Source organism: Eptesicus fuscus, chromosome 19, assembly GCF_027574615.1.
Source record: "Eptesicus fuscus isolate TK198812 chromosome 19, DD_ASM_mEF_20220401, whole genome shotgun sequence".
NCBI lineage: Eukaryota > Metazoa > Chordata > Mammalia > Chiroptera > Vespertilionidae > Eptesicus > Eptesicus fuscus.
Genome location: NC_072491.1, coordinates 10,312,251 through 10,335,208, shown reverse-complemented (window position 1 = coordinate 10,335,208; position 22,958 = coordinate 10,312,251). Strand labels below are relative to the sequence as shown.

The following is a 22,958-nucleotide window of genomic DNA, read 5'->3' as shown; positions in this document are numbered from 1 at the left end:
TCTTGAAAGAAGACATTCTGAAAAGGCTACACAGTGTATGATTCCAACTATGTGACATTCTGGAAAAGGCAAAACGATGGAGACAGTGAAAAGATCAGTGGTTGCCAGGGTTTGGTGGGGGGAGAACAGACAGCACACAGAGGAGTTTTAGGACAGTAAAGCTGTGCTCTATGACCCTACAATGGTGGATACATGTCATTATGCATCTGCCAGAACCCAAAGAATGACAACTCAAAGAATGTGAAGTGTGGACTTCGGGCGACAATGACGTGTCAACGTACCCTCTGGTGGACGTTGCTGAGAGTAGGGGAGGCTGTGCGTAGGTGGGGCCAGATGGTAAAAGGAACTCTCGGTGCTTCCCACTCCGTTTTGCTGTAACCTAAAACTGCTTGAAAAAAAATGAAGCCTGCCAGGCCAGTGTGTCTCAGTGGTTGAGAATCAACCTCTGAACCAGGAGGTCATGGCTCCATTCCTGATCAGGGCACATGCCTGGGTTTCGGGCTTGATCCCCAGTAGGAGGCATGCAGGAGGCAGCCCATCAATGATTCTCTCTCATCACTGATGTTTCTCTCTCTCTCTCTCTCCCCTCTCCCTTCCTCTCTGAAATCAATGAAAATATACTTAAAAAAAATAAAAACAAAGTCTACTTAACACACAAAAAGAGTAGCCTGGGAGTAAAAAGGGTAAGTAAGAGCCATTTACAACAATGTGTAACAAAAGACCATTTGTCCTCACCTATTTTAAAACGGGGGCCCCTTCAAAGAACTGGTCTGTATCATTAAATGAAGGAGCGTTCATAGCAACCTGACAACGCAGCGCAGAACAAAACCCACCTTCGTCTGAGCAGGTATCTTGTTCTGCGTCTTCGGCGTCGTGGTTTCCACTTTGGGAGCCGCACTAGAGGACGGTATTTTTGCAAGTGGTCGAGATGTTGTCAGCTCGGGACTCTCCACGTCCTCATCCGTTCCTGGGGAAAGAAGCAAAGAGGAGCCGAGTCCATGAATCACGATGCAGGTTTCCGCAGTATCAGGTGATAACTGTCCAAGGCTGACACCAGCAGAGCCATGTTCTTTCAAATCGGCTGCTCGTCAAGAACGCGGCAGTGTGCACTGGGATGAAGACGCGATTTCAAAGTGGACCTGTGGGGAGCCTGGCACGTTTTCAAAAGAACACTATCCTGAACATTCTCCAGGAGCCCTTCTTTGACTTGTAACGGTTGATCTTCCCTGCTCAATGAGATGTCTTCCCTTCCACATGCTCTATTTTCCATTTTAAAACAATAACCAAAAAAGGAGAACTCTCCCATGGCTGACCCCTCTCTGAGGGAGCTGCTGCCCTGGGTCCCCTCGGCTTGGCCAGACTTTTCCACTGGTGCTGTGGCTACTCACGGGCTCATCTGCTCCCCTCCCTCTAGTCATAGATGTTTCCTGTCATCACACACACTATGGTCCTGTTTTGTCAAGGTCACCAAGGTCCTCCATGTTTCTAGGTCCAGTGGCATTTTCCATAGTGCTTCTCATCTAATCGCATCTCCTAGCACCGCTGCGCACTTGTCCACCATCATCTCCTTCTATGACTTTGACTTCCTGGCTTTCCCCTCACCTCTCAGCTACTTGTCTCCTTTGCAGATTCATTCTCTTCTCCATGGACACAAAATATCAACACTTCCTTAGGATTCGGCCCTAGGCTGCTTTTAAAAAATATATATATTTTTTATTGATTTCAGGGAGGGAGAGGGAGAGAGAGATAGAAACATCAATGATGGGAGAGAATCATTAATTGGCTGCCTCCTTGCACGCCCCACGCTGGGGATTGAGCCTGCAACCCAGGCACGTGCCCTGACTGGGAATCAAACTGTGACCTCCTGGTTCATAGGCCAACGCTCAACCACTGAGCGACACTGGCTGGGTGGCCCTAGGTTTCTTACTCTGCACTTTTTATTCTCATCCATGCTCATGGCTTCAATTACCAACCAAATATAAAAGAAACTAAGTTTACATATTAGCTTTTATCACTTCTCTGAAATTCAGACGTCCATATCCACAGGCCTACTTGACATTTTACTGAATGACTCAACTGTACTGCACACCTCTAAAATATCCAAAACAGAAATCCTCATCTCCCTCCCTCTCGCCCCCCAAACCTGGTGACACCTTGCAATGAATGAACCCTCCACTCCTATAAACCACAACTCTGACTTCCTCTTCCTCCCACCCCATCGAGCCAATCGCCCAGTTCTACTGATTTTACCTTCTTATGTCTCTTCATCCTAACACCTTCCTACAGCCCCAGGGCAACCACACTCATCCAAGCCACGGTAATCTTCCCAGGAACCAGCATCCCTGCCTTCCTCCTAAGAACCCCCTTTTAGTCCACTCTACACACACCAGCTGTGACCTCACCCTCCTCCCGTTTTAAACTATTATCCTGGGTCCAGCCAGTGTGGCTCAGTGGTTGAGTTGAGCGTTGACCTATGAACCAGGAGGTCACAGTTTGATTCCCGGTCAGGGCACATGCCCCAGTTGTGGGTTCAATCCCCAGTATGGGGTGTGCAAGAGGCAGCCGATCAATGTTTCTCTCTCATTACTGATGTTTCTCTCTCTCTCCCTCTCCCTCTCCCTTCCTCTCTGAAATCAATAAAAATATATATATTTAAAAAAACTATTACAATGGCTCTCCACTGCTCTTGAGATGAACATTAAATACCTCAAGCCCAGCCTTGCCTACCTTTCCAGTTTCCATGAGCAACATCTTCCCTATTGCCTGTCCCATGTGGTCCCCTCATGTTCTGCCAGAAAGCAAGCCTAGCTGATCCCTAAGTCACCTCTGGATCTCAGCACAAAAGCCATCCCTCGGGAAAGACCTCAGAGTCTTCTGTTAAGTTAATTTCTAGTCCCACCTCTCTTACCCTAATTGCACTTATCACAGTTTGTAATTACACATTTATCTGTGTAACTAGTGACTGAAGTTTCCCTCCAGGACTGGTCCGAATGATGAACTTCTTTGCAGCAATCATGTGCCCCAGGCTGGGCCCAGGGCAGAGCAATGCCAGCCCACATCTAAGCCTCTGCTTGAGCCACCTGATTAGTGGGCTCAGGACTTCAGATGACTCACTCCAAACCCCTTTCACCCTGATGGGGAGACGGGAGTTAGCAGAGGAACAGGGCTGCGTAGATATGAAACTTAAAAGACAAATCAGCAGAAATCAGCAAAATGACGTGGACAACAGCTACAGATCTCTAACAACTCTTGGATTCTAAGATCCGTGAAATGCAGATAAACAGGTATCCATGTTTATTATTTCCTGGGACATTCTGAAGATGACAGTGAGTTAGAAAGCACTGTTGAGGTGCCAAAGAAGAAAAAGAGGTGCCATGAGCGAAATATATTAATAGAGTTGTGGGCTGTGGAGAAGCACTCTTTTCACACTCAATCTGTGTGTGCAATATATATCACTCTCCCGAGAATAACTAGGGCTATTTTTACATTAGGATTGCACTGTAAGCTCATTGTTACTAGGTCAGCCACCACCTCACTTGTCTTTTTCAGACTTGCCATTTGCTAACTTAAAACGCTCACTCTTAGGTAGCGAGATCTCTACCCAAGATACAGTGGATCTGAATTTATTCTGGGTCACTCTGAAGCCAGGCCAATCTGATCATCAGACAACTACATTCAGCCTAACTTTTACCACCTGTTGAATTTACAATGGACATTTAAAGCAAGAACGGTCCTGAATGAGACTTTTCCTAGTGTGTTGCTGACCACAAATTCCTAACGTGACCATTAATGAAATATATGCACAAGCTCTTTCTCTTTTCAGCTTCTTGGGGGCCATTCCTGGCCCAGGTGAAACATGTACTGTGTACCGAAGACTGCAGAAATGGCCAGAATCGCTCAGTCCTCCTTGTTCCTCTGCACGTCACTTTGTAGCTCTTTCGTTAAGAGGTGGCGTATGGGCTAGCCTTGCTCTGACCGATAAAAGGCGGTAGGGATGCCGTGCCAGTTCTAAGCCGAGGGTTTGAGAGGCTTTGCACAGTTCTGCTCTCTGGGGATCTCTGCCTCCACCCTGTGAACACATGGCTGGCCTGCTAGAGGATGAGAGACCATGTGCCACGTGGACCAGAGCCAAGTCTGCCCAGCTGCTCCAGACATATGACCAAGTCCGGCCAAGGTCAGCAAAGCTGCCTTCCCAACCTGCAGCTGACCACTGACGCGTGCAGGAGCCCGTTTAGCCCAGTTTAAACTGCCAACCCATAGAACGATGAGTTGTGGATGAAAATACCTGACGGTTGTTTTCATCCACAACGTTTGGGGCTGGTTTGTTATACAGCATCACTGAGGCGACAGATAACGGATACACCAAGGAGTTGAGGCTATCCCGGCTACATTCCCCCTTCTACTTTTGAGCAATACCCTAGGAGGAACTAACTAGAACTCTCCTTGGGGTCATCCATAATCTTCAACCCAGGGTTGGCAGTTTTATAAAACTAGTGTGTGAAGGAGTTGTTTTGAAGGAGTTGTTTTCATGACATCACTCTCAAAACCGGAATCATAAAATTAAAAGCTAATGTTGACAGAACACTGACTACATGCCAAGCAGCAAAAACTCTTAAGAGCTCTGAGATGTGCCAACCCCTTTAATCCTCACAACACGCCTGTGTGGCAGGGACCTCCCATTCTATACATGAGGAACCTGAGGTCCGGCCAAGTTAAATACACTCCCAAGATCTCACAGCTTAGGTGACGGGGAGCTAGAACACCCAGGCCCTTGGACACAAAGAGCATGCTCTTAACCCCTGTGCACCTTGCCTGACTCCCTGTCTAAGCCAGGACACTGTGTGTGCACGTGTGTGTGCGCACACGTGCAAGCATGGAGAACGGAGGCAAGGGTGCCGTCCCCGGCCTTACCCGAGCCTGATGCAGAAGCATAGTCATCGTCATCAATAGGATACACTCCGGAAGCGTCTTCAATGGAGCTGTTGTCAAGGTACATGTCTTTGTCAGACGTCAGCTCTGCCCTCTGAGAAAGGAAAGAGAAGGGGTTCAGGATGGTGAGGAAATGAGGGATGTGCTCATTACCGTCCTCTTCAGGTTTACACTGCAGCGACCACCCCTCCCTCTCCTCTGTGCCCCTGAACCCCCACTTCTGGCCCTGCCCTTCCTCGGGACTCCCTGCTAATGTGCATGAAGGGCTGGCCACCGACGAAAGCCCCTAGGGAGGCCTCGGTGGCCTAATCCACAGGACGAAGATGGCACAGAGACCGCAGCACCTATCACGCGTGGATTTGGTGGCATTCCGCTAACCTGAGCTTCGGTGGCCCAGGGCTAGTTTTAAGCCATCTCCGGCATTCACTTTGTCACAGTCACTGTGCAGCACCCTTACCAGGAAAAGCTACAAAACACTGACATCATTTCAGACTTTCTTGGGGATGCCTACAAAGGTATGAAGGTGCTTAGGCTAAATCATCACCCAGGGATCCATCAAGGCCCACCAACGTTGGCCGGCCTGGCCATGCTCAGAGCTTTGGCCACGCTTATCACAACAGCCAAGCGCTCCCCAGGGGCCTGGGCAGGCCAGAGCTTTCCGCCACAGCCCAGCTCCAGGCAGAGGCCAGGCACGGCACCTTCCGAAGAGCAGGGCCCGCGATGCTCAACTGACAAGGGCGAAAGCCCACCCCGAGCCCGCCTGCAGGGCTCGCTGGCTTGGCAGAGCCTTCACGGCCAAGGCAGATAAGCCCACACTCGCACATTCATTTTATTTATTTTTAATTTCTTTATTGATTAAGGTATCACATATTTGTCCTCATCCCCCCCCCCCCATTCCCACCTCGCACATTCTTTTTATTTTTCTGCCACTTGGTAACAGCGAATCGCACGCCGGCTACGTCGGATCCCTCACTAAGTATACCCGTTCCACAGCTTGTAGCTCTTTAATACGAGTAACACGCACGCATTGAAGGCAGAGTAGACGTACAATTTTTTTTTTTTTCCAAATGGTTTTCGTAAACTGATATTTTACCACCAGTGTCTCCTAAGAGCCCAGAGACAAACAAAGCAGACTCGGCCTCTAAACAATATTTGTGTTTGCAAACAGGGTCATGCTCATTAGTGTCCTATTTTTAAACGCCAAATAGAATGTTTGTTCCCAACAGGAATTATTAAAAAAAAAAAAAAAAAGTTTCCTTTAGTACGTTGGCTTTCATCAGATTTCCTCGGAAAATAAAATAAAACTTTCTGTTCTATGACTGGAACCTTCTTAGGAGGACAGCCGGGTCCAGCCCTCCACAACACTACCACTTTATTCTCTCAGGTTTCAGCTGCTGGCTGGGGACGCCAGAGTATTTTAAACCTGAGCCCACACCGCCCGCCCGCCCCCCCCCCGGCCCCCCAGGCTTCAGTGCCAACTGACAGGAAAGCCTGGGAACCCGGTGTATTTGAGCTACCACACACCGGCGCGTTCTGAGCCGAAACCTGAGGGATTGGTTTCCAGCGGGCTGGCTTCGGGCATTGAGTGACCACCCCGGGCCAGGAGTGTGCTGGAATTTTTCTGCTCGAATGGTCAGAGCTTAACTCTGCGATCTGCGGCCATCCTGCAACAGACCGGGTTCCAAGGCTATCACCATGCCAGGCCGTGATTCCCAAAGCTCGTGGACCGTGTCAGGAGCCCTGCATTCCACGGCTCTACCGTCAACTTAAATGACCCCTATGACACTCACACAGCTCCTTGGATGGCAGGGACTGTACTCGGTTCGACACTAATCTACCCCAACTCCCTGCAGTGCCAGGGCCTGGCAGATAGTAGGTGCTCAGTTAATGCTGCGTGGGCTATACGTGCTCCCACCGAAAAGCAATTCTCAGTCCTGCTTGCATTACCCTTCGTCCTGTGCACTCTCGGTCTTTCTAAAAGCCTGCCTACTCCCAAACAGCCTCTGACTTCTCCGGTCCTTATATGTTCCCTAGTTACAAACGACTATTTTGGATTTTGTAGCATATGGACAATTTAAGACATACATAGTCACCGGTTATTGAACTGTTACGTGTGTATTTCTCTCACCCCCTCAGCTGAGGACAACTCACGGAAGCCAGGTCTTCGTGGCCTGTGGATGCTCCCTGCCCCTCCCAAAGTGCATGCGTTCTTAGTAAATATTTGTCGACGGAGGATCTAAAACGAAATAGCCTTCGTCTCAGGTTTCAGAGCTAACACCTATCACGAGAGCTCCAGGGTTCTGATCGTGAAAATCTCTCACGTCTGAGCCTGGGCGATCATCTGCCCCGAACGTGTTGCACTGCATCCAATTAAGTCACGTAGAGTCTTTTTAAAAAGTGAAGGAAAAGACTCTGTTTTCCTATCAGCAACTCATCGGGTGACCTGCCCTTCCCTCTTGGCTCTGTCAGGGGAGTTGGATGTGGCATGGGAAACGCCAAGGTATTTGATCCCTGTGTGTCAATTCAATTTCTATTCATTAAGTGACCCAGCTGTCCGGACTGGCACATCCGTCAAACTAAAAAGCAGATGGGCAGAAGCATCTCCCAGAGATTTCCGGACACCTCACCGTGCTCCCAGTCCCAGCACACAAGGAGCCTGACAAGCAGCCGACTTCCCCACGCCCGCCGGCTCCTGGCAGGAGCTGTCAGGCCAAACTGCTACCAGACCCGGCGTGGAGGTCAGGGCGTGTCTAGAGAAGCTGACGTGCCCTCGGCTGCTTGGGGTCTGGTCTGCAGGGCCAGGATGGGTAAGGGGCTTCCATGGAGCTCAAAGCACTTGTTCCTCCACCGTCCGGTGCGGCACGTCATCTCACATCCAGCTAACAGCCATCTCCGGCTCTGAGGCCAGGCGCGCCGAGGAATTGCCGAATTCCTTCCAGAGAGTCCAATTTCATAACAAGTAGGCCCTTCTCACTCCCGTAGCAGATAACGCTCCAAGAATATCTCCAGTGTCTTTCCTTTAAACAGAAAATACCTTTCCGAAAGGGACAAATTCCTTTGTGCAAAGCCGCCACACTGTGCTGAAAAGGTTTTTGCAGTTAACACGCCTGGAGAGGGAAATGAATTATGCACCAACATTCCCTCAGGCCAAGACGATGTGCATCTCTGAGAAAGCCGCCCAAAGGGGTGACTCCAGACAACTGCTTTCACACCCAGACACCCCCCCCCCCCCACCACACACACACACTCTGAACACCCTCTGGCTGGATGAGACAGAGCCACCTGATGAAAGGACCTGGGAGGGAGGGCGCAGAGACGCGGCCCCCAAGGGCGGAGCAGTCGCCCTACGGGAGGATTTCATGGGCGGCGAGGTAGTTTAATCTGGGACTGACCATTTCTTTTTTCTTTTTTTAAAAAAATATGTTTTATTGATTTTTTACAGAGAGGAAGGAGGGATAGAGAGTTAGAAACATCGATGAGAGAGAAACATCGATCAGCTGCCTTCCTGCACACCCCCTACTGGGGATGTGTCTGCAACCAAGGTACATGCCCTTGACCGGAATCGAACCTGGGACCCTTCAGTCCAAAGGCCGATGCTCTATCCACTGAGCCAAACCGGTTAGTGCTGGGACTGACCATTTCTGTGAGGCGGTGTCAATCCTGCTGGCCAACAGGGCTCGGAGTACAAGCGGAAGAAAAACAAAGCTCGTCTTTCAGACCTTTTTCCCTTGGCCTTGGCTAATGCAAGAGGTGCGAACAGAAGAGCGGACCTGTCGTGGAAAGCAACTGGGTACCATGAGGGGGAATCGGCAGCAGACGGAGATGGAGGTGCCTGCTTTGTGCCATGTTCAGCTGTGGAAACGGAAGCACTAAATAGCCTCCATACATGAGGCAGGTCTTCCCAGAGCAGAAAGCACTTCTGCCTCCGTTCTGCATCCCACAGCGCCTAGGAGGAGAGCAAGGGGCCTATTTGTCTCCTGACTCCATTCTCCTGCTCTAGCCCCAAACTGCACCAAATTTACCCTCATGGGCCTGGACCCATGACTCTGGCCGCTCTGCTTAGCTACTTGCTCAAGACTTTGTCTTTGAATCCACTCTCTGCAGAGGGACCATCCTAAGCATGACCGCAACACTCCCCTGCTAAAAACCCTTTTACCAGGTGGCCTCACCTGCAATTCCAGCGCCAGCTGCTGCCACTTCTACCCAAACCCCAGGCTCTATAACCAAAACTCCACTGAGACCTGGTGACACCAATTTCCTTCCATAAGAACCCTAAGAGGAAAGGCACCCTGTTAAGGATGGCAAGTTGAGGAAATCAACGGTGATCTAGTCCTACATTCTTGAGGAGGATGAAAACTAGTATTTGGATAAAATGACTCGGCCTAAATGCATATGGTGTTTGTAATGAATAGGAAGGGAAATGTTAATGCAACACCAATCTTGGGTTTTAGTAAGAAATAGCACAAACCAGTCCATTTTTCTCAGCAAACAAAAGTTGTGAGACAGCAACTGAACAGTTTCTAATCGCTGGATTTTTCTCACGTAAGGCAAGTGTCCATGAACAACTACCATGCTTCCTTCCACCTGCCGGCGTGGGAGTCTGCTCTTCAGAAATCCCAGGTCCTCCTTGGAAGATGCGCTGCTTTACCCACTAGCTTTGTGGTTGGCAAACCGCGGCTCTTTGGCCCCTTGCGTGTGGCTCTTGCACAAAATACCACGGCCTGGGTGAGTCTATTTTGAAGAAGTGGCGTTAGAAGAAGTTTAAGTTTAAAAATTTGGCTCTCAAAAGAAATGTCAATCGTTGTACTGTTGATATTTGGCTCTGTTGACTGATGAGTTTGCCGACCACTGCACTAGATGAATGCCCTAAACTAGTGGAACCGGTAAGATCATTAAAGCTCAATGCAGTAGGTGTTACGTCACTTCGTGGTTTAAACTTAGGTTAGTAACAAAGTCAGACAGTCACCAACACCACCCACCCCTGGACCCAACCTTCATAAAATTAGCCTTTGGACACAACAGCAAAATATTCACGTTGCCTGCCATTACATTCTGTTTCACATCACAGAAAGCAGATGATGCCTCTTCGTTTTAGGATAAAGGCGCATCCAGTCCTGATGTCGATTCTATACTGAAGGTTATGGTGAAGTGCCAAACTGACTGTAACTCTGGCTTATCTTTCCAGAGGTGACCTAGTAAATTATTTTATTACTAGCTGACACACGTATTAAACGAAGTAATTTCTCCCACACAGTTGCTCAGAGATCATATGCTTGCCCTTGAGATGAACTTGCCAATTCTGGCCTCTGTAGTATAACCCAAAGGAGCCTATTATATTAGAGTTTGACTAAGAAATTACAGGCATCAATTTTTTTTTTCCAAAAGTTAAAAGAAACAGAACACTATAGGGGCAAATTGGCTAAAAATCATCCAATCGAGTTAGTGGCCAAAAGGGAGGCCAAAACTTTGGTTACCTTACTCTGGGCTGTTGCAGTGACGACCCAGAACATGAAGACATCAGAGCCATCCGGCCTGGGGTTCAAAGGTTTAGCTCTAGCTAACCGTTAAACGTCCCTTATGTGCCAGGCATTCTGAGCTGTGTGTTTTACAAGCACAGGCACACTTAGCGGTCTCAACAATCTCTGCTCAGACCGAGGAACTGAGGCTTGCCCAAAGACCTCCAGCTCAGGCAGGGAGCGGGGATTCCAGCCCGGATGAACTGCAACACGTGAACTCAATGAAAGTGTTGGCCACGCTGTGCCTATCCCCACCCCGCTTTGCTTGTGATTTGCATATAATCATAAAAAGGCCCTGAGAAGAAGAGTAATAATAATCATGCTGAACTCTGCTTGATTCAGCACTTTCAAACACTGGCCATGGAAATTCACCACCCCACACCCCCCCCCACCCGCACACCCCCAACCGGAGCCAGAGTATCCATTTAACACCTTTCATTATTTATTTTTTATTTATTTATTTTTGGTTCATCCTCACCCAAGGATATTTTCCCATTGGTTTTTAGAGAGAGTGGAAAGGAAGGGGGAGGGGGAGACAGAGAGCAAGAGACATCGATGTGAGAGGGACACACTGATTGGTTGCCTCCCATGCACGCCCACGTGCCCTCCCGACAAGGGCTAGGGATCAAGCCTGCAACAGAGGTTTGTGCCCTTGACCAGAATCAAACCCAGGACCCTTCGGCCGATGCTCTATCCACTGAGCCAAACTGGCTAGGGCTCTGTAAAGTCTTTTAGAACTAGCATTCTTGGCATCACAGATGGGGAAATTCTGGGTTAAGAGTTAAGAGCTCTAGCTAAACAGTTTCTTCTCTGCCCCATGTCCTGTAAGTTCCCCATAGCGAAAAAGCCTGGAGCCATGTACAGCAAATGCCATTCATTCATTTTTAGTAGTACCTTCTCTCCCTCAGGGGTTCCTTCTGAACCAAAGTTGTAATAGAAAGAACCTTATGTTTACCACCAGAAAAACATACTATTGTCCTTGAGTATGAGATATGACTGATATATAAGTTTATAAGCAAATATTGTTGTATTTACCAACACTTACTTTAAGGGTTTGTTCACAATTACCTGGTACCTAATCATGTACCAGGCTTGCTCTACCATCCTGTATATAATATAATACATACAAAAGTCAAGGTCAAAGATGAGGTCACACATGGAAGAAAATTGTTAAATCACCACCTAAAGAAAGGTCTTTAGCTCAGAACTGCTCCCAACACTAGGTTCTTAATTACATTGAAAGCTACATCTTTTCCTTTAAGAAACACTTCAGCACACCTTCCTTCCATAGAGTGGGGTATGAATTTGAATTATTTACTGGTGCATATTAGGAAAGTAAACCCAATTCTGAAAGAAATCAGGTTACATAAAGGTAGAATCACATTTGGGTGGGAAATGTGAGACTGAAGGATGACTGGGCTGCTCATAGAAATGTAAAATCAAAAGAAAAATCAAGTTAAAAAAAATCCAAATTACAGACAACTGGAGAGAAATACGACTGGTTCCATGAACCTTTTGAAACAGCCAACGCAGGCAGATGACGGAATTCCTACTGTGTCTATTTACATTCCTTTAAGTGTGAACCGATGGTTTGGAACTCAGGATGGGGTTGGATTTTCCTGGTGGATGCCTCACATGAAGTGGACTCTTTCTCATCACTTAGAATGTACACTTCTGGACGAGGCCCAGGAGACCAGGTGTGAGGTTTGCTGCATCCCCCCGGCTGATCACGGTGCTCTAATGAACCAGAGGGCACATTTGTCTGAAAGGTTGAACCTACTGTTAAACCATTTGGTGAGAAGAAGTAACCATACTTTTTAAAGAAGTTACCTCACATCTGGGTAAGCTAAATCAATGTTCTCTTACTTGGTCTCTTTAAAAAGGACACCTGGAATTCAGCCTTTAACTAACTGTGAGGAGGACGCCAGGAAGGTAAGTATGACCTTAGAAGAAACAGCCGATTCTTTAAGAACGCCTCCAACGAGCTAGGCACAGTGCTAGCCTTTGGAGAATTATTGAAATGGCTGAAAAAGCATTTAAAAAAGCAACACTGAGCTAGTGTACTTAACTGTAAAAATTTCCCTCTCTGTAAAAAAAAAAAACACAAAAAAAACCAACAAAACCAAAAACCCAAAAACCTGAATGTGGTTCAAAGCAGTTAGATTTCCTAGCCAACAAAGCTCAAATAGAATCTTTCTCTAATAAAATGCTCAGCACAATAATCAGCACGTTAACAAAAACAACAACAAAAAATCTTGCCAAAGGAGCACTTGGCTCATCGAAATATGTACTTAGGATTAAACAGGATCAATATCATTTTCAGAAAAGGTGCCTCACTGTATGTATGTTGGCATAGCTGGTGCTCAGAATTACTGTTCTTCCCATAATGCTTGTCTATTGAGTCTACAGAACAGCAACTGGGCTCAATAAGTGGCTTGTTGGGTAAATGTACGAGCATCACAGATATGATGACCCAGAAGATCGAATGTGCTTATCTAACTGCATGCTGCACTGCTCCCCCTCCCCCAAAGCATCGGGACACACACAACAGGCAGGATGCATCCCCCAGTTCCATGTCCCTTTCATCTGGAACTGGGTAACAATGGACAGCCCTAATCACAGACACTCACTGAGAATATGCTCATCTATCAATAATCCTATCACTGGCATATCACCTACAAACTCCTGTGATCCAAACCCCAGTTTCTATAAGCCACCATTTCAGGGAGTTCCAAGAACCCTTAACTAAACAAGCCGAGCAGAAAGAAATCGAAACTCTGCACCCAAATTGTTGACAGACCCCATACTTTGTAACCTAGAGAAGTGACAGAGACAACTAATTAAAAGAAAAAGGTCTCACCTGGAGGGAATTTTCACTTTATGTCCTTCTGACAGTTTTGAAATATATTTATATATAAAAGCCTAAGCAACTGATCGACAGTTCGACCATTCAACCGGTAGCTATGATACACACTGACCACCAGGGGACAGATGCTCAATGCACGGGCATGGAAACATGGAACAGAATGATGAATCTCAGAGGGAATGGGAAAGTGGGGAGGGCGGAAAGATATTAACCAAAGATCTTATATGCATACTAGAGACTGGGTGGATGGATTTGTGCACCGGTGGGGTCCCTGGGCCTGGCCTGCAGGGATCGGGCCAAAACTGGCAGTCCAACATCCCCCCGGGGGGGTCCTGGATTGTGAGAGGGCACAGGCCAGGCCGAGGGACCCCACCGGTGCACGAATCCGTGCACCAGGACTCTAGTTTGAATTATAAAATTCAATTAATAAGTTTTTAAAAAAATACTCCTCCTGAAACTCGTGTATTGGTAATACTAAACAAAAACCAGTCTTCCTCCTCTGCAATAAGAAAGTCAACTGGGGGGAGTGGGGGTGTGTTCGTACTCCTGATCCAGGGAAGAGAAGGGAAGCGACCTTTGTCTTGAATTAAATTTGTTGGCAACAAAAACAGGGCTCTCTGAAGCAATGTATATGAAAGCCACGCCTGGGACTTCGAGTGGGATTATGTTGAATATGCATGACACACAAAAGGAAAATGTTCATTACTTACAGATGTGCTCCAAGCTCTGCTTTCTTCCTTTTTTGGAATATCAAACAGAGGGAAGAAGTTTGTAGCCGTGTTATTATAAGCAACGCTGCCTCTCCACCACTCAAGCTAGAATAGTCCAGTATTTATTTTGCTATCCATATGACCACAGTTTAGACTAGAGTAAAAATAGAAGCCGTGTGAGCCTAACCTGAAAAGTCCCCAGTGCCGGAGAGGGTCAGTATTAATATATTCGGGCTGAAATAACGAGATTCTGTTTCCTGGTGCTGTTTGGCAGGAGGAGAGGGGGGGAAAGGAGATTTGGAATTGATTTCTAATTCAGAAGTGTTTTGTAACAACTACCATAATGGAACAGACTCCAAGGCAAGCGCGGGAATCCCACAAACTCTGGTTTAGGTTTATTAATTCACTCCGAGGGGTTTTCAGCTGCTGGAATTTTAGGGTCCCCAAGGCACAGCGACCTATATCCTCCACCCTCCATGGGGCTGACAGAACGCCACAGGAAAATGGGCAAGACCGCAGGGCCAAAGGGTGGGTCTTGCCCTTCCAGGCTCCGGGCCCTGCAGAGAAGGAACCTGTGCCCCACAGCACTTGACAAAAGGGATTCCCACGTGAGCCCGTGCTGCAGGTCTAGGCCAGCACCGAGACTGACTGTTAGCACGAACATGGGCACCTGACGACTGGCCAGGAAAGACTACGGCCTAGGCGTCACCCACCAGAAACGGCACAAGCCCCTTGGGAAGCACTCTGCTCGTGTGTTTTCAGGAAATCTAAAATCTATTAGGCCTTCTGACCAGATAGTTCAGCTCTCAGGAATTACGCCAAGGAAATCTTCTATAAACAAGAAAAGTTGGGGTGTTTATTACTGCATTAAAGGAAATCACTGAGCATGTCAAAAAATATGCATAACCCATGGGCACAGACAATAGTATGGGAAAGGCCTGGCAGGGGGGTGCAGGATGGAGGGGGTCAATGGGGGAAAAAGGGGGCATTTGTAGTATTTGCAACAATAAAGATGAATTTAGAAAAAAAGAAAAGAAAGACTACTGAGGCAACGAAAGGCCAACTACAGAGGGGTAGCTATGTGAATTATATATGCCCTGAATTTTCTCATAGCATTAAAAACCATATACTATAGAACAGTGATGGCGAACCTATGACATGCGTGTCAGCACTGACACGAGTAGCCATTTCTGATGACACGCGGCCGCATGCCGAGGATGAAACATTTGCTGCTCCTGAGGATGAAATCATTTGCGACTAGAGTCTTGGAGTTAGTTTTTTCCTCAAAGTGACACACTACCCGAGTTATGCTCAGTTTTTTGGCGAAGTTTGACACACCGAGCTCAAAAGGTTGCCCATCACTGCTATAGAACAACAACGAAAAATGTTCAGACTACATTAAATTTACAAAGCATATGCTGTCTTAATATTTTCTAATATTAAAACTCTATTAAAATTTCATATCCATTTGACCAAGCGCTGAAATGGGAATGAAAAACGAAAGAATAAGAGGTGGGCTTGTGAATGCTTTCTTTCCTAATTGATGTTACTATTACATCAAAACACACACACACACACACACACACACACACACACACACACACACACGGGCTAAATGTACAGCAAGCACAAGACCAATGAGCCCATGGTCACCAATGACCAAGGAGCGCTTCCAAACAGTACAAGTGACTTCTAAAACCTTAATTATAAATCATTGAACAGTTAATACGTTCCAACAGGGATTTCGTGCATTCGATTTTTAAAAATCTACCAACAGCATGCCACGGGTGTGGACGTGACAGCATGAAAAAATCTTCGCACTGGGGGCAAGTGCCACTCTGAAGTCACAAAGACCAAGGTCGGGTAAGATGGACATTCAGTCACAAGAGTCTCCTTCTAAACTGTCCTGCATCTAGTGACCCACCTCACCGGCTGCTCTTGCCTCCTGCGTTGTGTAAGGCAAGGAAGCCACTCCACGTCAAGGTGAGGTCGCCGGGTTTCCCAGAGCAGTTCCGGCCCAGCATGGTCCCCTGCAGCGGGGGCCACGCCAGCAAGCCCCCCCGATGTCCCTCGCTGCTCTGGGGTGTTCAGGGCCCTCCCGCTACACTCAGCTCGTACTGCCTCTCCTTTGGCCGAGCCCAGAAAACCTGTGGGTCAACACAGTGCCTGCCTGACCTCACAGAGCTTTTTCAGAGACGCTGACATTTGCAGTTGGTTCCTTTACTGGAAGGAAGCAAAGCCAAGCACAAGGGGATAAATCACAAGGTGACGAGACCCCCGATTTCAAAAACTGGAGGCAAGCTGTTCCGAACTGTTAATACTCAAAGCGAAGTCACAGTGGGGCTGCACGGGGTGCCCCAAAGATTATTCACATTCCTGAGATCTCCTGGAAAAAGAAAAAGAAAAATACCCTGATTCCGCCCCAAGACTCACAGCCCCAGGCCCTGGATTCCTTGTTGCTATATTATAAAAGGAACTGTTCTTGACCAAACTTTTTTTTTTAACCAAGTAAAATAAACAATGAGGGCCAAGCAGCTTTTAAAGCAACGGCTTCCTGGATGGAGGGACCAGGAAAGGATCGGAAGGTATTTAGAGTCCGTTAGGAAACCCATCACAGACCCTGCATGACACTCCCCGGGACACGGGGCCTCCCCCAGGCTGCAGCGTGACCCCGGAGGCAGGAACACGAGCTCCCAGACAAAAGGGCGCGCTCCACGGGGAGTGTGTGCAGTCCCAGGACCTGCGCCATCGCTAGGCAAAAGCGTTTTAGAAAGCGCTTCCGTTGGTGGCTGCGTAACTTATTTGAAGATCACACTTATGGTCCTGCTAAATGAAGAGGAAAGGAGACCCGTGGACAGTCATTATTTCCCCCCCACCAACGGCACATACGTTACTGGCTGTGCAAACCGACATGGAGCCAAAGCCTTCCCAAATGTAACCTAATCCATCTCGGCGCCGCCTTCTGTCTTCCTGATCCACCTCCGGCAGACTCTCCCCGTGAAGACAGTCTGTCGATGCAACCCTGTACTCGGATGCTTAGGAGCTGATGTGGAGGAGGGGGAGGAAGAGAAAACTCTGCGAGACGGTAAGATAACATGCTCAGTGAAAAAAAATATTATTTACAAAGCACTTTACAGAACACATTTTAAAAGAGCGTATTATTATTATCGTTTTCCCCAAAATTAGGGGGTGATTCAGGGTACTCCAGTGATAATTAAGTCTCCAGTTGAAACACACATTCAAAAGTACCTTTTTGTAAGAGACAAAACATTTTGTTTTCCAAAAATATGAGAGACGTCAAGAAAAGCAAATAGTTATATGAGTCAAAAACCTGACCATTTGAAGTAATTGTTTTCCCCTCCAAGTGAGTCCAGTAATAAAAGCAGCTTTCCCGCTGATTCACCCAGTTGTGTTTTTTTGTTGTTGGTTTTGGTTGTTGGTTGTTGGTTGGTTGGTTAATCCTGACTAGAGGATATTTTCCCCATTGATTTTAGAGAGAGTGGAAGAGAGGGGCAGAGGGAGAGAGGAGAAAGAGAGAGAAACATCGACGTGTGAGAGCCACATCACCTGGCTGCCTCCAGCACAGGCCCCAACCAGGGTGGGGAACCTGCAGCGCAGGTACGTGCCCTGGACGGGGCCAGGGCGATTTCCCCAGTTCTGAAGCAAGCCACCCCCAAAGGCCTCTGTGGTGGGTCAGCATCCAAGGGCACTAAATAAAAACCGATGACGATACACTGAACACTCTATTTCCTAAGAGTTCCCCCATCCCCAGGGTCTTCCATTCCTTGCAAATGAATGGGCCACCGTATTCCTGCAAACGCCTTCCGTGAAGCAACCGATGTCAAAAAGCCCCCCTTTTGGGGAGGAAAGCCACCTGGGCTACCTGTCACATCTTCATTTCCCAGAGCGCACAGTGTCTCCCGGAGAACGAGACACCGTGGGGGCCCAGCCCACAGTCATGGTCCCTCTCTCGGGTCCTGTCACCTGCTCTTCCAGAGGAGACCTGCTTCTAATAGAGTTAACCGCTCCGGGCACCCCGCCTCCAGACAGGGCTCTGCCCACAGAGTCAGGTCTGCTATTTAACTGGGACAAGATCAGCGTGCAGCCTCGGCATAGCCTGGCCATGGGCCCATGTGTTAGATGCCCATGAAGACGCGTCGTCCTCGCCACACGGTTCTCGGGACACGGAGGCTGGGGGAGCGATCGGCTTCCATTACTCCTCCACTTGGACCGAACACACCTGCCCACAGCCAAGGCTGGGAACAAAGACATCCTTCCGACTCGCTCTTCCTGCTGTTAACCTTGTACACTGCTCGTACAAAAACCACTTGCTTCTTGCCCCTCCTGCGTCGGAGGCTGAATGACTGCAGCTGCCCGGGTAACCTCTCTGGCATGCAAGCCAACAGCCCCTCACCTAATCGCCGCTCCTCGGCCCCGCTGCCCCGGCCCACGGTGCAGCCACCATCCCTCCAAGCGGCCACATTGCGGCACAGTCCCCTCTGGAAACACACTGGGAACTGCTGACGCTCATAGCAAAGAAGAATGTCTTTAATACAGATTATTCTTTTAAAATCCTTTACAAAAGCAGCTGTGATCAATCGTGCTGGGGGCTCTGGAAAAAAAGCTGCCACTCGGAAATCACTAATATCGATTCTTTTCCCCATTCACGGCTTTTAAGAAGGAGAATCCCATGCTAAGAAACCGTAATCAATTTCTCTAGACTTCGCTAACATGAAACAGTGTCTAAAGTTAAAATATACTTTCAAGATTAAATTAAAACCAGAGCAGATATAAGAAATCCATCTGTTAACCTGCCTCGCATTCAAAGGACATGTTGGCTTTGAAAAGTCGGTCGAACGAATGCAATAATTATTAAATGCTGATTAAACCTCAGCAACTCTTGTAAGGGTTGTTTTGCAGGTGACACACTCGCTGGAAGATTAAAGGGAAATCTGTCTTCATTGGAGATCTGGCATGTCCCATTCTTCATTTGCAAGATAATATACTATTTTCTCTGGGCCTATTCTTAGAGAAAACTATCAATTCTAAGCCTGTGTTTATAAGACAGCCAAGATTCCAAGTGGTCACATCCTGACTGAACGTCCAAATACCAGAATGTTTTAAGTCTTTTCACAGGAATTCGAGTCGATATATTACCCTGTCAAACCCGCCTTTCCACATGAGGCCTCTTAGAAACGCAAGCATTTCAAAAAGTGAAAAAAGTCGATGCTTAAAGCTACAATGTGCATACAGCGCAATCTGGCATCTTTATTTAAAAGTTATATTAAAAGCCCTCACCGGCATCAAGAGCCAATTTCCAGGTTAGGCATTAAGGAAAAGGCACACTTTAATGCCATGCCTGCTCTCCGCACTTCTGTGGAGAGAAAAACGTACCAAAGACTTTATGAAAATGCCATACACAAAATGCATCCAGACCTGAACTCTAAGTAGATTGACAACCCATAATACTTTGTGTCAGCGTGGCACTTACCACGTGAAGGAAATTAGATCGGATCAAATCCAAAGAACTGGCAAACAAAAAACAAAAAAACACCCCCCCAAAACCTTGCCATTTGCTTTGTTCCCAAGTAAGAGTAATTTCAATTTCAAGGCAAATATCTGATGATCATTCAGGTGTCACATTCCTGGCCTCCTGCAACCTCGGGAGTTGACCGAAGGGATGGGTATACAATCTGCCATTTTGTTAGTGGAGAAGTTTCACTCCCTCCCCACACCCACCCCAACCCCTCAAATTAGAGAAAGCCTCTGCTTTTTCACCAAACTAAACCAGCCAGAGCTGAGGGTTCTGTAGAACTCCTTAACACTGGCTGATCAAGGGCCTGAACCTTTGTCAAGCCCTGCCCCCCGGGGCCGTCACACAAGGAGGATTTCACAGCTCCGCTGGCCCGGGCAACCTTTTTATCCCCAGGAAGTTATTTTAAGCAACTTTCCTCCAGCAAACAAATCTCTGGCCTTCCTCTCTGCCATTGTAGAATTGTCACAGCACAAAACCGTTAAGCACTGAAGCCGAAATCAGCCTGGTCAACTAATTTCCATTCCACCCTTCTGTCTGAATGCTCAAGGCTGTCCGATAAAATTTACTGTGACAACAGGAACGTTTCATACACGCCTTGTCCAAAATGGTAGCCACTGGCCACCTACTGGCTGTGGAGCAGGTGAAGTGGGCTAATGCAACAGGCGTGATGATTTTTTTTTTTTTAATTCTACTTACTTTTAATCAATTTAAATTCAAATAGCTTCATGTGGCTGGTGGCTACTGTGTTAGGGAAATTCTAGCGGGAATTTTTAAACGGCTGTTGGCAGCTGAGATCAGAGCCACCCACTAATGCTGGGCGAAGCCACGGCAGGGTTAAATATATTTTTTAAATATGTTTTTATTGACTTTAGAGAGAGGGAAAGGAGAGGGAGAGAGATAGAAACATCGATGAAAAAGAAACATCAACGTCGACTAGCTGCCCTCCTGCACGCCCCACAATGGGGGTCCAGCCCACAACTGTGCCAGACCAGGAATTGAATGTGCCCAGACCAGGGATTGAACCATGACCTCCTCCTGGTTCACAGATCATTGCTCAACCACCTAGCCAGGCTGGCCAGGCTAAATGCTCTCTCTCCTTCAACAACACCTCACATTAGTCAACACCAATGCCCAACAACATAATTGCCTTTTCCATCACTCTCCCTTGGCACTATACACCTGCCAGAAAAATTTAAGGATTCAACCTAACTAGGTCTTTAATAACTATTTGTCAAACACCTACTATGAGCTGAAATGTTCTATCATTTGTTTAAACATAAAAGAGCAAGACTTGTGAATGAATAATCAAAATGTGGTACAGTGTAATATTATTCTGGGATAAAATGAAATGAGCTATCAAGCCACCAAAATACATGGAGGAACCTTAAAAGCATATTACTAAGTGAAAAAAAAAGTCAATCTGCAAAGGCTACCTAATGCATGATTTCACCTATATGAATGACATTCTGGGAAAGGTAAAACTATGGGGACAGTAAAAAGATCAGTGATTGCCAGGGGCTCAGGGGGGAAGGAGGAGGGGTGAACAGGTAAAGAACGGGGTTTTGAGGACAACAAAACTATCCTGTATGGAACTGTAATGATAGATACATGACTCTATGCATTTGTCAAAGCCCATAGAACTGTACAACAAGAATGTGAACCTTAACACAAACTATGAACTATAGTTATTAACAGTGTACTGATATTGGCTCATTAACTGCACTATACGCAAATGTACACAATAACAACAAAGTTACACAATAAGGGAAATGGGGAGGGTAGAGGGGTATATAGAACTCTATGTACTATCTGTTCAATTAGTCTATAAATTTTAAAGTGTGCCAAATCCTATCTAATAAAGACGGAATATGCAAATTGAACGTAACTCCGTGACAAAGATGGCAGCGCCCACAGCCAATAGGAGGGAATATGCAAATTGACGCAACAAGGCGAGAGGTGGAAGGCGGCTCAGGCCAGAGCGAAGGCGGAAAGGTGGCTCCAGGCAGGAGTGAAGGCGGAAAGGTGGCTTTGGCCAGAGCGAAGGCGGTGCCAGCAGCCAGGGGAAGGAAGGCCTATTCTTACACAAATCTTTGTGCATCAGGCCTCTAGTAATAACAATAAAGTCTCTTGTACCACGAGGTCCAAATGCCTAGAAAACTCCTGAGGCCCACCCAAATATTCTGCTATGCTCTGTGCTAGAGGGACCACAGGTTTTTGGCACAATGGCACACGAGAGATGGTTCCTAACTGCTAACAACCGTTATACCTGGCTGCCTCACCCAATGGCATCTGACTCAATTAGCTCTACCAAATTAATAAACATTCATGGGTTTCTAAACGTTGTAAGCGGACCATTCACCGTGGTGATGGGGATTATGAATTCACTCAGTCCATCCCTGCCTCCACTGCTGCACTAAGCAAGGAAGGAAACTGCCAACAGCAGACAGGCGAGTGCCGTCTTCTCCGGGGAAAGTGGCTCGTGTGTCTAATGAACGAGGCGAAGCACTCCACCACTGTTCCTCCACCGTGAGGCCACAATCCCTGGATGCACTGATAAATCACAGGCGATAAAACTCTAGTGCATGGTGGTTTAAATGACAAAACTAAATAAGACATTCTTGGAGTAACTGGGGAAATCTGAATATAGGTTGGATATTAGAAAATACTATAGAATCATCACTGACTTTCTAATATAAGATATTGTCCTTGCTTATAGCAGGTAAATGCCGAAGCGTACAGGGTGCAAGTCTGCTGTTGACCAAAATTCACCATCCATAGTACAACCCCCAACCCCCAAGTCTATATAAAAAAAGAATAAAGCAAACATGGTAGAATACTACCAATTACTGAATTTAGGTGGAAGAGACTGTCCTAACTGACACATAGAGGCAGGAGCAGACCATGTATATACCTGAGGCCCAATGCATGAAGATTCATGCAAGAATAGGCCTTCCTTCCCGTGGCTGCCGGCACCCCCTTCGCTCCGGCCCAGAGCCGCCTTCCGCCTCTCGCCTTGTCATGTTAATTTGCATATTCCCTCCTTATTGGCTTTGGGCGCCACCATCTTTGTCACGGAGTTACAGTCAATTTGCATATTCTGTCTTTATTAGATAGGATGTGTGTGGCCTTAGTGGAATTCATGTATGTATTCAAAAGGCTAAAGAAACAGAGTGGAGGTAAAAATTGCAGGCTATGCCTTAGCCTGTTTTGCTCAGTGGTTAGAGCATCAGCCGCAGACTGAAGGGTCCTAGGTTTGATTCTGGTCAAGGGCATGTACCTGAGTTGCAGGCTTGATTCCCGGTTCCTACAAGGGCACCGTGTGGGAGGCAACCAATTGATATGTCTCTCTCAGATCCATGTTTCTCTCTCTGTCTCTCCCCTCCCTTCCACTCTCTCTAAAA

General features: G+C 47.2%; 1 protein-coding gene across 1 annotated transcript in view; it reads right to left on the bottom strand.

The window, feature by feature from the left end:
• SDC2 (syndecan 2) overlaps window positions 1-22,958 on the bottom strand; it is a 95,995-nt gene that overhangs the window by 9,135 nt on the left and 63,902 nt on the right. The window contains exons 2-3 of the mRNA XM_008148521.3: window positions 4,912-5,023; window positions 834-967 (exon numbers count right to left, since the gene is read on the bottom strand). Of these exons, the coding sequence (XP_008146743.2) occupies window positions 834-967; window positions 4,912-5,023 (246 nt within the window). The remainder of the gene's footprint in view (window positions 1-833; window positions 968-4,911; window positions 5,024-22,958) is intronic.